Source organism: Anser brachyrhynchus (genome assembly GCF_964034855.1).
Source record: "Anser brachyrhynchus genome assembly, chromosome: W".
Taxonomy (NCBI): domain Eukaryota; kingdom Metazoa; phylum Chordata; class Aves; order Anseriformes; family Anatidae; genus Anser; species Anser brachyrhynchus.
The window spans coordinates 25,829,924-25,845,543 of record NC_137704.1 but is presented as its reverse complement, the minus strand read 5'-3'; the positions used below and the strand labels follow the sequence as shown (position 1 = coordinate 25,845,543).

At 44.6% G+C, this 15,620-nt stretch overlaps 1 protein-coding gene across 5 annotated transcripts in view; it reads right to left on the bottom strand.

The window, feature by feature from the left end:
• Positions 1–15,620, bottom strand: part of DCC (DCC netrin 1 receptor) — a 374,240-nt gene that overhangs the window by 81,225 nt on the left and 277,395 nt on the right. For all 5 annotated transcript variants that reach the window (XM_080571841.1, XM_080571842.1, XM_080571843.1 and 2 more), the window contains one exon: positions 332–473. In XM_080571841.1, coding sequence (XP_080427967.1) covers positions 332–473 — 142 coding nt within the window. The remainder of the gene's footprint in view (positions 1–331; positions 474–15,620) is intronic.

The window sequence follows — 15,620 nt, the reverse complement described above, 5'->3', positions numbered from 1 at the left end:
GAGGAAATCGATATTTTTGCACCCGTACAAAAATAGATGTTTACTGAGTGGTCTAAAAAGCTATCTGAGGCTGAAGCTATCGGACACGAGGAATTTGGCCTCAAATTCACTAATGATAATGAAAAAATCCAGGAGACAAATATATGAAAAAAAAAACAATAAGGAAAAAATTGGGTAAAAAAAAAATAATATAAAGACTGTCTTTGTACAACACAATAAATGCTACCTGCCAGCAAAGAAATCAATGTTCCCTTGAAGTGAAAGTATATTTTATTCCCAAAGCATTTAATTCATCAAAAACCTTGCAAGGTTGTACCATGTGAACACTGACCTGTGAACAAGTACCAGAGGTTGTTTGGCTCCAGTGTTTCAATCTCACCCCTGCGGGTAGTCTTTCTGTGTCGGATTTTATAGCCCGTAATAAATCCATTTTGAGTGCCTGGTGGTGGAGGCAACCAGCTAACTTTGATACTCTGTAAAAGAAGAGATATTACTGCTGATTTTATTATTATTTTTTTTTGAGGAAATGACAAAAGTAAAGCGGATAAAATGAATGAAGTAAGGAAAAAGAAAATGGCTATTTTTTTTTTTAAAACCAACTTTCATTCAACTTTTTATATCGAGAAGACAAAAATCTGAAAAGATTCAAGTGAGGGCATGAAGAAAACTACGCACTCGCTGGCAGTGGATGGCTATACAGACAATGGATTTATATGCTAAATTTTCTCCTTTTTCGGGAATTTTTCATTTCAACAGGCCACTAGAATACCCGTGGTACTATAAAGGTTGAGCAGACACTGTGACTCGTTTCACTTTCCAGCCCAAAGTGCCCAAGTCTCACCTTTTTGCCCATTGCACACATCTATCACCCCGAGCATTTCTAAGAGTTTTGTGCCATTTCAGTTCCACCGACGGTCACAGAGATGTCACCGCCCCCTCGTCACATCCGTGTAAAGCCAGTCAAACCTCCTGGGCAGAAACTTATCGCCGATCCCAACTTGTAAGAGAATTTTAGCTGGACCAGAGCTTGCAGTAGGCAATTAATCACTAATTTTATTCTAACTTTGCTTGTCTAGATTGTATGGGGCTCATTCCTCACCACGCCGTGCACCAGACCCTGGCATGCATCACTCCCCAGCTCAGGAATGTCAACGTCTCTCTTTCCTTCGCCCTCTACCACATCAGTTGCTTATCGCAAAGGGATCTTTCTCCTTCTACTGTAACGACTTCATTTCTTCAGGAGCCTTTTCTGAGGGACCTTATCGAAAGCCTTTCGGAAATCCGAGAGAATGGTATCAACCGGATCTCCCTGCCCACGCGCTCCGTGATTCCTTCAAGGACTTTAACAGGGAAGCGAAGCAGGACTTCCCTCGACAAAAGCCGTATTGATTCCCCTCCGTCATATCACGTCCATCCGTGTGTCTATTCATTCTCTTCTTTATTAGCGCTTCTATCAGTTTGCCCAGGAAAAGCACTCGATTCACTGGGCTGGACTGATAAGAGAGCTGATACTGTACATCAACCTTTTTTCTCCTAAAACAATCCGGGCACCAGCAGCTCCTTGCAAGTCTCCGGTCCTTTGAAGGTTTTACCCACCAGGATATAAGGTCTTCACGGTGTGAAGGGTTTCTCATGGAGCAAGGCCACAGAATTATCTCTGCACTGCCTCTTACAGCACTGCATTACGGGTTTTTAGACAAAGAGAAAAGCTGACCACATCACAGTGGATAGTTTTTGACCAAATACAATTTATTACCATTATTGAGTTGCTTAGGCCCTGCATAAATATGTTATAGCGCATATCAAATTAATTATTGCAATAGAGAAAAATCAATGTTGCACATATATTGCCCCGTGATTTATGGTTACAATCAATTATACATTTCAAAATCAATACCTTGGGTTTTCAGCGCGGAGTGAATTAATGCTGGGGTTCTTACATTAGGGCAGAACAAACGCCATTTTTCAATTGTGAGAGTGATTGTTTTAAAAACAGATTTGGTCGCTTTGCATATTGAAATTGCCCACATATAACACATTTATGGGGGAACGCAAACACCCCGAGAGCGTCTTTAAAACATTTCTGCTGACAGCTCCGAGGACGTCTTTGGGTAACTCGTGTGCTACCGGCGCGCTCCCAGGTCTTCCCGTTTCTGCACGACACTGAGCCACCTTCTCATCGTGCCCATCGGGACCTCAGCATCTGTGTACAGCCCCAAGGAGAAGACATTTTGCCCCGTTTCCCAGCAAGCAGAGCACCTGGGTATTTTCTCAGGGGAGGAGGAGAAATTCCATACTGCTGACCCTTCTAAGAGCAACACGAAAAGCTCTTCTCGGTCCCCATCCTACGGCAACAACCTAAAACCAGGATGAACAATCAGAAAGGAGGGCAACGCACCGCCTCACGGAAGAGTGAAAGCAGAACCCCCGTAGAGTTATTTACCCTCGGACCTGGAGTATGCTGAAAAGTTGGAGATGATAAGAAGTATACGTGGAGAAGAATCAAGAAGTGGAGGGGCAGAAATGCCTTCAGGGACCTTCTGCACAGCTCGTGCAGGTTGCAGGAATGATTTGTAGATTGAAAAATCCTACTAGAAGGGACGAATCACACTGGTCTCAGCTTGGAAAATGCAGCAACATCAACTTTTACCCAAGTGTACCGCTTATAAAAAATTTAGAACTGACTCATGTGATAAAGAACAGGTGAGTTTGAACGAAATCCTATAGTTTGGGCGACCTCCCGATGAGCTGGAATTTTGGGTGAGGATTTCTGGATCTTTGCTGTGTCAAACCACAGCCTCCGTGTTGTCAATTTATTTCAAATATTGCTAATTTCTGAACTGCATGTGAGCTAGGACAGCTAGGAGGCCCCAAGGCGATTTGTTGCCCTCCAGGAGCAATCCTGTTGGCTATGCTCGTTCAGAGGAAGGGCTCTTTTGGAAATAGAGTTACTTGCAAATGTAACAACACTTGAGCACTGAATCTAAAGCCCCAGAAGAATGAACCAAGAGGAGAAGGGAGGTTTAAGCAAGCGGTGTGTCCTGGGAAGGGCCAGACCTGGTGGGACACCGGGCTCTGGATGCTGAGACGTCATTTTCCAGAAGGGGAGCAGAGCAAGAAGCGTGCACAAAGCTGGGTAGCTTTCAAAAACGCCCCCTGCTTTGATTTTCAAGCTGCAGTGACAGATAACTCGGAGCAATTTTTTGTCAGGTTGCCTCCACAAATAATTAATTTCATTATCTAAATATTGAGTCTTAGTGCTAGCCTGAACTTGGCACCGCAATTTGGTTAAAAATAGGAAAAACAAGAGTTTCGGCCCAAGCATGCAAGCACTTGGAGCCACGATACCTGCGAGTGCTGAGCAGTTTTTTGAGCCCCCAAATATCCTTCTTTCTGCCCCAAAGTCAGCAGCGATTGCCTCCTCTCCCTCCATGGCAGCCCTCGCAGAAGCAATGGGTTTGACCGTGCGCCCAAGGCAGAATAAATAAGATCTTCCTTCTGATCAGAGGAAAAAAGCGAGTTCTTTACGGATCCACCCAAAGCTGTCACTGCAACGGCAACCGTTCACTTCACCTCAACCTGGTCTCCATGGACACGACGGCGATGGTTTTTATCAATAGTGCTTAACATGTGCCCCTTTGATCCGGGGAAATCGATGACTAACATGCTGCCGGGCTCCTTGTTCTTTCTCCTGCTTAGGAAAGAGCGGGAATGGCTAGTGCTCTAATCCTTCCCACTTTAGCCAAGAGGCGACTCGCAGAAAGGAAATATTTCCTTCCTATTCCATCGGGATCCCTTTGCAGATGGTCCTTTGGAGGCTGCAGACCACACAGCTTTCAGTTGAGCCCTCCCCGATCAACTGTACCTGATAAACCTTTTCAGAGCGAATAGATAGCGGCGCAACGGATCTAGCCAAACCCGAGCTGAACCTTTAAAGTCTTTCCTGCAGTTCCCGAAAACCCAGGGTATTTTCATTTCCACGTTTTCACGATTATCTACTTAGACACCAAGCCAGAATAAGAAAAAGCTGAAGTATTATCTCTACGTTGCTCAGAAATGCGGAGCATCAGGAATCCCATTAATCTTACCAAATCAACGTTTCTGGACGTGCAAAGGCCATTTGTCTGTTTTAGTCAATGAACCTCTGGACGTAAATGCTCGTTTAGAGTAAGAGGGACTGTTGCGAATGTACGCAGATTAAGCATCCAGAACACACCTCATCGTAAAAAGCTGGAAAAAAATCAAAAAGGAATAACTCGATGATTTCATGCAACAACAGAATGGGTTATTAGTCTCCACGTATGGCCAGCAGCAACGAATAGCCCATTTTTCAGTCTAACTATGACCCGTGCACGAGCTGGGATTTGAAATGAATTTCCTGAGCAAGGCGGCAGAGTTGGGAGCCAGTTGTGTCCTCTTCTTGGAGAACTGCCTTCGCGTTGCTTCTACATGGAAACTAGGAATTACCTCCGGTTACCTCTGTAACGTGTCCGGAGATTTTGCAGAGCTCTCTGGAATCAAAACTAACCTGAACAACTCAGGGAAAGCAAGTATTATCTTCCAAATTGGGTATGTTTTGAAAGACAGACAGGACTCACGAAGGGACTTAAAGAAGACCGGATTTAAAAAAAAAACACATCAAATCCTCAGGTGCGCTTTAGAGCAAGGCTAGCGCTTCGGGCTTTGCGCAAACATGGAAATCGATGTCTCATTTGTGCAATAAGACGGGCTAAGCCTGGCATAACTGCAAAATAACAGATTTCAGCAAGAAATGAAGCATCCTGAGGTGAAGTAAAGGGTGCTTAACGTACCGCCACTTTCCTAGGCGCGAGCTCTCTCTTGAAAGAGAAGACGAATTCCCGGGAAACATTTATCATATACCATACACGTGGCACGGGAGCTGATTATCTTTATCTGGACTGTCAAAACCATTTACAAGTCAGACCTACGGAGCCTACGGAGATCCCGTATGATGTCTTTAATGAAATGAGGGTATCTTAATTTGAAAGGCATTATTGTTATTGCTACAGGAGAACAAACTAAGATCTGTTTTTTTGCTGCCGGCATTTTGATCCTCGTCATTTAATGCAATGAAATGTGTGCATACAGTGCGATTCAGGCACAGAGCATCGAGTTTGCTCCCAGCTGGGGAGACGTTAGCTTAGACCTGTGTGGGACCCAGAAGTGCTGTCCAAAAACCACGGGAGGTTGCGGGCAAGGAAAGAAGGAGAGCCCTTCACAGCGTGCACCGTGAACTCCCAAAGTCCTGCTAGAAACATCTGAAGGCACCGGTGGGCAAAGACAACGGGGTTTTTCACGTGATGGTTTGCAAGCTGAGGAGCAGAAAGGATGAGGTTTGGATACTTTTTTTTTTTTTTCCAACCAGTTCAGCTCTTTTAAGTCCTTTGCTGCACCACTTCCCAGCAGCGTGAATCCTCGCCTTTGATCCCACACCTTCGGGAGCAGCCCTGGACTTGGCCAGGCTCAGAAACAGCTGCTGGGAGTAGGTAGGAGATTGGAAATGACCCCCTCTTCGGCACATCCCCTTCCCCTGCCACATGCACGAGGAAGAGGAGAAGGGGCTGAAGGTGGGAGCTGTGTTTCTCCCACCCCACCGCATCCATCCCGGCGCCCCGGGCATCCTCGCTCCTCCACCTCTCACAGGTGAGGGCTCTCACCTTTCAACCAAGCCAGGAGCCGCAAATTAATTTACAAATACACATTGAAGCTGTTGGTGGTTGCCTTGGCTACGAGCAGTTGTAAAGTTCCCAACCATGGTGTTTCATAAAACCACTCTCGCTCCCAAGAGAAGATAATGAGAAAAAAAGCTGGGAGGACTGCTAAGGTATGAAGACCTTTCCAGCCAGTATCGTCTTCTCCGGGTATTTCTCTTCTGAGCTACGTCTCCAAAGAGGTATTTTATTAAAACTGCATGATCAAATACTTAAAACCACTTGATTGCCACAGTCTTTAAAAAAAGATAAAAATTAAAAAAAAAAAAAAAGGAAAGAAAAAAGGTGATAGCAAAGAAGATATACTGGTGAAAGAAAATTAAGGATAAAAAATGCCTCTGGGTGTCTTTGCTAACTTGAAAAGAAAGAGAGGATGAAACATAACCAAATACAATGCTTAGAAAAATCAGACACCTTGGGCAGAGGCTTATGATGGCAAAGGAACAAAACAAACAGAAAATGGTGAGCTTTGACAACAAATAATGAAAAAAAAAAAGAAAAAGAATTTTCTCTCTCTCTTCAAGTGTAGAAACTTCTAAGGCAAAACAGCTTCCAAGATTTTGTTCTAGATATTTAAAAATAATCACGTACAGTGCAACCGTGCACTTTTTATGCGAGTGACATGTGGAATGCCAAATCGGGTTTGGGTTCCAAATGGGGTGTTCAGCCTGGAGAAGAGAAGGCTCCGGGGAGACCCTACAGCAGCCTGCCAGTACCTGAAGGGGGCTGCAGGAAAGCTGGGAGGGACTTTTTGTTAGGGGATGCAGTGATAAGGCAAGGGGGAACGGGTATAAACTAAAAGAGGGGAGGTTTAGATTAGATATAAGGAAGAAATTCTTTCCTCAGAGGGTGGTGAGGCACTGGAGCTGACTGCCCAGAGAAGTTGTGGGTGCCCCATCCCTGGAAGTGTTCAAGGCCAGGCTGGATGGGGCTTTGAGCAACCCGATTTAGTGGGAGGTATCCCTGCCCATGGCAGGGGCTGGAATTAGATGATCTTGAAGGTCCCTTCCAACCCAACCCATTCCATGACTCTAACCACTAAACAGGGCAGCATTTTTCTCTTCATTAACAGGGATTGCTCAGACCAATAATTTTCCCATTTAAAATAATTTCAGTATTTAAAAATTGGTGAGATTCCTCCCAGGTAGCGGAATTAATTGACTTAACCCACCGGCTGATGGTGAAAAAAAGGAACACCCAAAGCAGACAACCCCGGTGCCCGGCCAGGGGATTGCTCGTTTTCTCCCCATGGCACAGGAGAGCTGGCCTAACCGTGGGCACCTCACTTCTAGAAGCCAAAATTAGGACAGGGGAATCTGGCTTTCAGTTTCTCCTTGTATTAACTAAGCAGAAAAGGGCGATAACTTTTTCTATTTAAGGCATTGTAGGCCCGTTTTGACATTTCATTTGAGAATTCAAACCAGCTCATAAGAACTTTGTATGTATGTTTGAAAACAAAACCCTCTGAAGAAACTAAGAGATGCCGCTTACTTGAAATGCTCTTTATTTGTAAAGAACATTATACTCGTGAAGATTTTCAAAGCTTTGGCTTCTCATTCAGAGTCAGACTACTAGGCTTTCATTAAGGCAGAAAAAAAAAAAAAAGAAAAACCTGCAATAGGAAAATCCATCTAGTATGTTTTCAGAGCTGTAGCAATACATTTCTTTCAACTCATTCTTGTGCCGATGACACGGTTATTTACAAGAACCTGTCATACATTTGCTCAGCTGATAAAACCACTTCGGAGCTGTTGCACTGTTTGCAGCTAGGCACGGGGAATGTTGAATATTGCAGTAAAATTCATCTTCCTCCTTCCCAACACCTGCTAAACACTGGAAACTTGCAAAGGGCTGCAGTCGGCTGCAAGAAGACCAACTGGAACTTTACAGGTCCAGGGATCAAAGCAACTATCAATACTTCAATCAGGTTTTCAATTACAAATGCATTTAATTGATTAGCACTTAGCAGCACCTGTAGTTGGCTATCACTTTAATTACTGATTATACTGATGCTGATTACTTAGACGATATCTGCCTGAGAGCCTCATGATTAAGAGTTTATAAAGCAAAGGGCACAATAATTTCAAATTAATTAGGCTATTAAGATTCAGATTAAAATCAAAATCTCCAGAATATTTTAAAAAATTCCATTTTAAATAATGTTAATGCAAGCTCCCTTACCGCCTTGTGCTGATAGATCGGTGCCTGCAAATCACTCAAATGCAGCCAGCTCCCTCTTATTCCGGGGGAATACCTTCCTGGAGGTGATCTCAGGGCTGAAAAGGCACCAAAAGCGCAGCTGGCTTCAGGCGTGCACAACTGGGAGTTAAAATGCCCTGCAGAGGTCCTGTGCCCACGACTGGAGCACCGGATTCTCTCTAAGCTGTAACTCTGATTTTCTGTAGTTTTCTTTTATCAAGCCTCTTATAATCACCTTTTTGCAGTTCCAACATTTTCGTAATAATAATACCAAAATTGTAACTGCAGTAGAGGTGCACGAGTCGTAATGTATATGCAGGTTACTGCAGTAAGGCGGCATGGGAGTGCACACTATACCTGCTCCTCGTGATGTACTATTAACCTGGAGGGTGTCTCCTGGGCCCCTTACGTAAAAACCATACAGGTAATTCCCCAGCAGAAATGCTCAGATTTAAAGGGCTAAGTGGGTCAGATAAAATACACTCTTTTGGGTATATAGCAGAGGTGAGCTTCTAAAAAGACCCACCTGGTGCTACTCAGCGTGCCTGGTGCATTGGAACAGCTCCCCAGGCCCAAGTAAGAGCACCGAGAGAGGGCTGGAAAGGGATTTGGACAGCACTGTGAGCAAACAGCTACAAAGAGGTAAACGCTACAAATGGGCACAAAGCTCCCGTTGAACTGCTCGAAGACGGAAGATGATGACAAATAATCCCATTTAAAAGGCCGGGGAAACTATAAGATATGGAAATACCCGCAAAAGGAAAGAAGAAATGCCAAATACTTCTGGGGTTGGCAGTTGTTGTGTCTGAAGAGTAATAGTGTGGATTGCATATTTCATAACCGGTGCTCAAACGGATTGATTCCTAACTAAAGTTACAGTGAGACGTCCCAAGAGGCCTGACCACGGCGTGCACACAGACATTTGGTGCTAACGTCCCTGCAGACACCTGTCCACCATCACTGCCAGGACCACAACTCCCTTCCCCAGGACCACGTAGCTTTTTGGATGTTACATCTGCACACCAGCACTCTCCTTGAAGAACATTGCTACTTCCAGTTGGTTTTCATGGGAATTATAGATGTACTAAAGGGTGACAGAGGTCAGAGAAAGCAGGACTTGAGTAATGGGCTATAACAAAACCTCGTCTTCGCTTCTGCATTATTTCCTCTCTCTCATGTGTGACTTGGACAGAGGATGGTGGGGAAGATCCTCACTGCTTTGCAAGAAGTTATTTTTCTTCATGTTGGTTCTGAAGGACCATTTTTTCCTTAAATTTATAAACAGCTGAATTTCAGAGCTTAGTAATAGTTATCTACAAACGTGACTTAATAGACGAGATGTTCCACCTCCTTACGTTTGTGAGCAGTAGCGTTCTTATCTTAGAGGTGGAAACTAAAGCAAGGATGTGAGGTAACCTCAGAAATAGTGCAAGATACCACAGGAGGTATCAAAGATACCTCTGGAGGGATGGCTTTGTGATACAAATATTCCTCGTCCCTACTCCTCACCTCTAGGAAGCCGGCTGTTTCAGCCGCCCCTGTCACCTCCCTGGCTGCGGCCTGCTCCGCACGGGAGCACCTTAAACACCAGCAATGACCTCCAGGATCCAGAGCACGCCTCACTCACTCATTTAAAAACAGGCTACAGATAAGCTGTGGCATAAATAGGAGCTCCAGGGAAAGAAGTTCAGCTTCATCCCCTCAACACACGGCGCTGTTCTGCTCCCCGTGCCCGCCAGGCCGCACTCCTGTGTGGGGTTGGCCCAGGCTGCCCAGAGAGGGGCCGGGGGCTCCTTGGGGACGTCTCCAGCCTGGGCCTGGGGCTGAGCACCCTGCTTGGGGGGGTCCTGATGGGGCCAGGGGGGGACCAGGGGCACCCCGAGTGGTCTATGAGTCTGTATCCAGCAGAAGAGAAGCCCCTTCCGAAGAGGTGCAGAAAACCAGTACAGGAAGGGACATTGCTACCTGTCCGTGTGGCGCTTAGTTGCTTCCTTTTCTTTTAAGCGACAAAAAGCACACCTCGAGAATCTCCTTCTTAAGTTTTGCTGACAAAACTCTCTTTCTTAAATTTCTTTGACAACATCCCCGAGCTGCGTGCATTTTTTTGTGCGCGCTCTATTGAAAAATGGCGCTTTGAAGTATCTCAAAGCTTTGTTACATCCACTTATTCACAGAGAAGTGTTACTTTTCCTTTTGATTATACAAACATATCTCCTGTCACTAAGGTTTGGCCCTGAATGCTAATCAAATGGGTTTTCGTGAAACCGTGTTTTAATGATCACGCAGCCGTGAATTTTACCACTGCCTTTTCATCAGAAGACCCGAAATACGAATATGTTCTGACCTTGGATCCGATTAAGTCACTGGAAGAAGTTCAAATGTAATGGTAAGGGACGGTTCTGTCCCTATTCGCAAGTTAGTTATCAAAGAACTGGCCGAGGAGTGCTGGTGATAGCAAGACGTAATTGAAAACCAAAATGGAGTGCCACGACCCTCAGGTACGCTTTCAAATTCCATCAAATACTTGTCAAAACAAATCGTCAGCTCACAAGTCTCTACTCTCACCTCCCGCGTGCCGCTCTTACGTGCTGCGACATCTGCAAGAGAATATTTACTTCTTCATTCAGTATCTTGAGGCCAGGAGGCGTCCCACGGGACTCAATCCCATGTCCCGGGTAGGGTGGCGGCGAGGCCGCTCGCGCTGCGGTCCCGTACCGAGCGCGGCCCGGGAGCAGGGGGCTTCTCCCATGTACAGCAAAGTTATCTGAACAGAGGGGCAATTCTCACGGTTCACGTCTCCGGCAGCTTCAAAACGAGAACGTAAAATCTGGCATTTCACGAGTAACGAAGGCGCTCTGACATCTTCCCTCGGGTAAATCAGAACCCTTCATCTGTCCCCGCCGCCAAGGGCGATCCCGCTCCAGGGTCCCATTCCTCAGCCTACGTTTATTATCTTAGCATTTTTAAGCCTGCCCACTGCTTAATTCCTCCACGTTTCATAGCCCAGGGCTTCTCATATTCATGGATTCTGATTGTGCTCTCGGCTTTCCAATTCTCTAAAAAGCTGGCTGAAATACAAAGGTTGTCCAGGTAGCACATCTTGCCTTAAACACCTCCACCTCCAGCCAGCTGTGAAAATACATAATCTCCAGTAACTATTTCTGTTTTCGCTTCTACATTTTTAGCTTAATTATGTTTTCTTTTAGAATTTGAAGCACTGGAGGTCCCCGTAATTATCACGGGACACAGACACACCAAATTTATCTGGGAAAGGTAAATGACTAGAAGTCACTAGACAACCTAACACACTACATTGATTTTTAGGATTAATAGGAGCATAAGCCTTTAAATTTTGCACCCATTGGCATCTGTTTAATTAAAGACTCTGCTTTCCCTGTGGACATTCAATAACGCTGAGATGGGCTCCAGAAAACATTGACTCAGATGTAAAAACGTGTTTTCTATTTTCTAGCTCTAGAAAAGGAGTTAACATCTCTCTTCCTCAATGTGGGGTATTTTTTTGAACTTAGGAGAAACAACCCCTAAAATAAAGCAATTATAGCTATAGGTACGTATATTTATATGTATGGAATCCATGCTCTGATGCTTGAAAGTACAATATGTCAATGGCAAAAAGCCATACACGCCACCGGAGAGCAACGTTTCAATAAACCGGACCAGAATTTGCACAGAATCATGCCAGTGACCAGCTGGGTTTCCCCGGGGTCGCTGCAGGCACTCTGAACTTTCTGGTGCGTACACGTCACGCTCCTTCAGCTGGTTTCTGTCTGCACTGTGCAAGCCCAGCCTCTTCTGCTGATACGAGCACAGACTGGCACGTCACCGTCCACCGAACACCCAACTCTTCATGTCACGCTTTCCCTGCAAAGGCGTAGGTCTTCTAACGAGCACTTGGCTTAAGTGACCTGCCACGGGCCATTTTCAACCACCATCACAGCTGCTGGTGGGTTACTTCTAGCACAATTTTTCTCCCTCCAAAAATCAGACCGAATCTGCAGAATTCAGTGAGATTTGCCGAGCTCTCTGCACACCCAGAAAAGACACGGGGCAGCTACAAGCTTAAGGCAAATCTGTTCGGCTTGAAGAGCTTGTTTGGAAGACCTCCTGTTCGATGATATAAAGGACCAGCAGAAGGATATTCCTCTACAGTGAAGGACACTGGATCGAGTCCAGCCCCAACTGTTGTTTACTACTAGAGCAAAGAAGTTTAACTTTGCTATAAATCTGCTGCTGGACGCTCAGAGCTGGGTTCATCCCGGTTAATGTATGTATAAAACTGAAGCATCCCAGTACGCGGTCAGAGAAGGACATCTCATCTCTCTGAAGCACCCTTCAGGAGGTGCCTGCCCCTCGTCGCTAGCACGAGCAGGGCGATACATTTCCATGAGCAAATCAAGTGCCTAAATTAAGGCGGTACGGATCCAGATCAGCGCCAGGCGCTCCATTAATCTGGATTGAATCCGAGCCATGTTGGAAGAGACGTAAATATACCAAAATACTTTCCAATAGAGTGGAAAGCAACCGAAATGTCGATGAATCGTAGAACGGTTTTGGTTGGAAGGGACCTCTGGAGGTCAGCCGGTCCCACCCCCATGCAGTTATTTAACATTTATTCAGCTTATATATATATATATATGTATATATATACATATATATATATATGCTTATATGCCCTCTGGCCGCTTTTCTTATTATCTCCCTGCAGACCACAGCAGGCAGCCCCTCTGCCCCCACCCTGCATATTATGGGCTGTACGACCCCTCAAAGTTAATTCGTGTCTGAATGGGATACAGGGGAAATCTGGGTCTGCCTGACCTTGAGAGATGGGACGGTTCTGTTCAGTTTAACACACAAAAAAATGGTTTATTGAGGCACATTTTGGAGGCTTTATCGGATTTCCAAGGAAGAGGGAGACGTGCACAACACAGCCAGAATGAGCAAGCAGCCGAACTTCGATTACAGCCCTGCCACCCAGTGCCACTACATTAAAAAAGTTATTTTGCTTTCAGGAGATTTAATATCATAGCGTTACCAATAAAGGAAGGTACAATAGAGTTGTCGAGAAAAATGAGAAATAATCCCAGCTACGGGCCTGGCCAGAGCCAGGTCAGGCTGTGCTGAAGCACAGCAAAGAGACGCATCCAGTGACCCAGCAGCCTTGCACCCCATCGCTACTCTGTGAGTAGCTAATAAATACAGCACGTTGTAAACAGAAATTTCAGAAAATAACCTGTCCCACTAACAATGGGGTGGATTCCCACCTGACGATCAAAATTAGCTATCCCAGCTGGGCAGATCGCTAAAGAAATAGCTCAGAATAGCAGAGGTAGCACTTCTGGCAGTTTGGACCCTTACGGGCATGTACTTTCAAAGAAAAAGCTGCAGTGTAAGAATTATGCAGACAGTGACGTATTTGAGTCCTGTCTGCTCTCATTATCACGGGCACACTATTTATGCCCTGGAGGGAGAACAAAACTGAACAAAAATTCAAAGTTTCCAAAATTTCCCAAGTAACGTTATGGTGCCGTGCACAACGCGCTTGCTCCCTAAGTAAATTAAGCGACTGGTTTCAAAGCCAGTGCGTTTTATTACAGCAGACTGCCGTAACATTCGCCCTTCAGGGAGGAAATCCTGCAGGATGCCTCCCCATACCTTTACGGATGCCATTTAGGATCTGGAAGGTGGAAAGCCCTGGCAGCAGCCCCATAAACATTACCACCGCATCTCATCCTACACGGTTTTCCTCAGCGCTTGCTAAGATGGAGGACCAGCGTGTGTATATTTTGACCCCTAGTAGTTTTACTAAAAGACGGAGCAAAGCAGCAGGTATTACAGTCACGATTAATAAAGATCACATTTGATGCTAGCGTGCTCTGGTGAGCAAACATGCTGGTTTCTTTTTTTTTTTTCTTTTCTTTACCGTATCATTTTATTTGCAAGTGGTACATGACTGCTTGGGTACCATCCAGTAGATAAGAGGAAAAATTCGCTTCATAATATCACATTACATCGCTCATTTGCTTCAATTTTCTTTGTCACAAGCTTATAGGATGACGAAAGCAACCATTAAAAAAATTAGAAACCTTTACTCATGGAAAAACAGGCTCGGAGGTTTTCCAGCCTGAGTAAATTACACCAGATGTCAACTCTTAGAAATTCCAGGCTGTCATTATTATGACATAAATAAGTATTTCGGTCAGCTGTTTTTATCGGCTGGGAAAACAAGCTACAAAGCAAGATAAACAGCCAACATAAAATGTTGTCCAAAAATCCTGCCAACATCACCGAATCGCATAGCTCAGTCTTGCCATGCAGGTGAAGTCATTCGTACCCCCCAGATGAACCCACAGAGACACAACGAGAGCAGTTGGGGCTTAATAGAGGACTTTACAAGCGCGGATTTCAACAGATTTAACGGCCTCATCAACTGGCAAACCCTTCTCAAGTGTAGAGATGTCCAAATGGCAGAACCTGGAGCTGTATTTCACCTCCTCGTTGTTCCTCACCTGCGTGAGGAAGGCGCAGTGGCGTGCAAAGTATGTACCAGAAGGGTTGAACCCTCTCGTGCAGTATATGCCCCACGCCAAAAAATGCTTCTTCTCCTGGTGAATGCTCTGTGAACTCTATTTCAACACCTTATTTGGATGAAAGAAGCAAGTTCTGGGTATTGTTACATGTAAATTAAATATTACCGAGGGATGCAATGAAGAAGGAACGTGGGCGACTAAACATTCACAGCAAAGATCAGAAGTAAGTATATTAGAGTGTACACAAAAATATAGGAAAGAGTTTAATCAATCAATACAAAGCATGCGAACTGATTTGGAGATATTTAGTTGCCCAAACAGCGTTTACTACGCAGTTCAGATTTAGTGAATCCAAGTGCTTCAGCTGTTGCTGCAGATGATGACAGAGCCTCCTCTTCCTCCAGCTGATGTGGGAGATATCCAGCATCATTTGGATTCATTATTCAAATGATAACATACTAAATAAATACTGAGCTGTGTATTTTTCCATTTTAGGATTTCTGCAGACTACTGCTGCTTCGAAAAAGTGGTTTTATATAGGTATCAAATTTTACATACCGCATTTTTCTTCAGCATCTGAAGAAACACCACGGTTAATAAACACTAGACAGCATTCTGCTCTGCATCTCCTGATCCAAAGCTCCCTAAAGTCAAGAAGATATTTTCTTTTTTGGTTTCAGCGGATGCCGGATTAGGCCCATAAATTGTATAAGTAGTCCTAAAACCACCCGCATTTACTCTTCCATGCTGAACTCTTCAACGCTAAACTTGTATATTGATGCAGTGGTGTACATCAACATCTCAAAAGATTACTCAGAGGGCAGGGGACAAATCAATTCCTGACAAGCCTCAGATAATGTCACGACAACCTCAGTGAATGGAAAAAAAAATATATATATATAAATTAATTCTCTCCCACTGCCACCTAATTTAAAAAAAAAAAAAAAGAGATCCACCAAAATAATCTGAAGAATATCATTTGAAGAATATTACTTGAGCACAAATACAGATTTTCGTCAGACTCTTTCTGAATTCACTGTGAAAGATAACATTAAGCTTGTGAAGAGAGTTAATTATGCATTAAAAGGGCACGCCGGGAGTTAAGGCTACCTTCAAAACTCTGAAGCAAAGCTAATTCTGG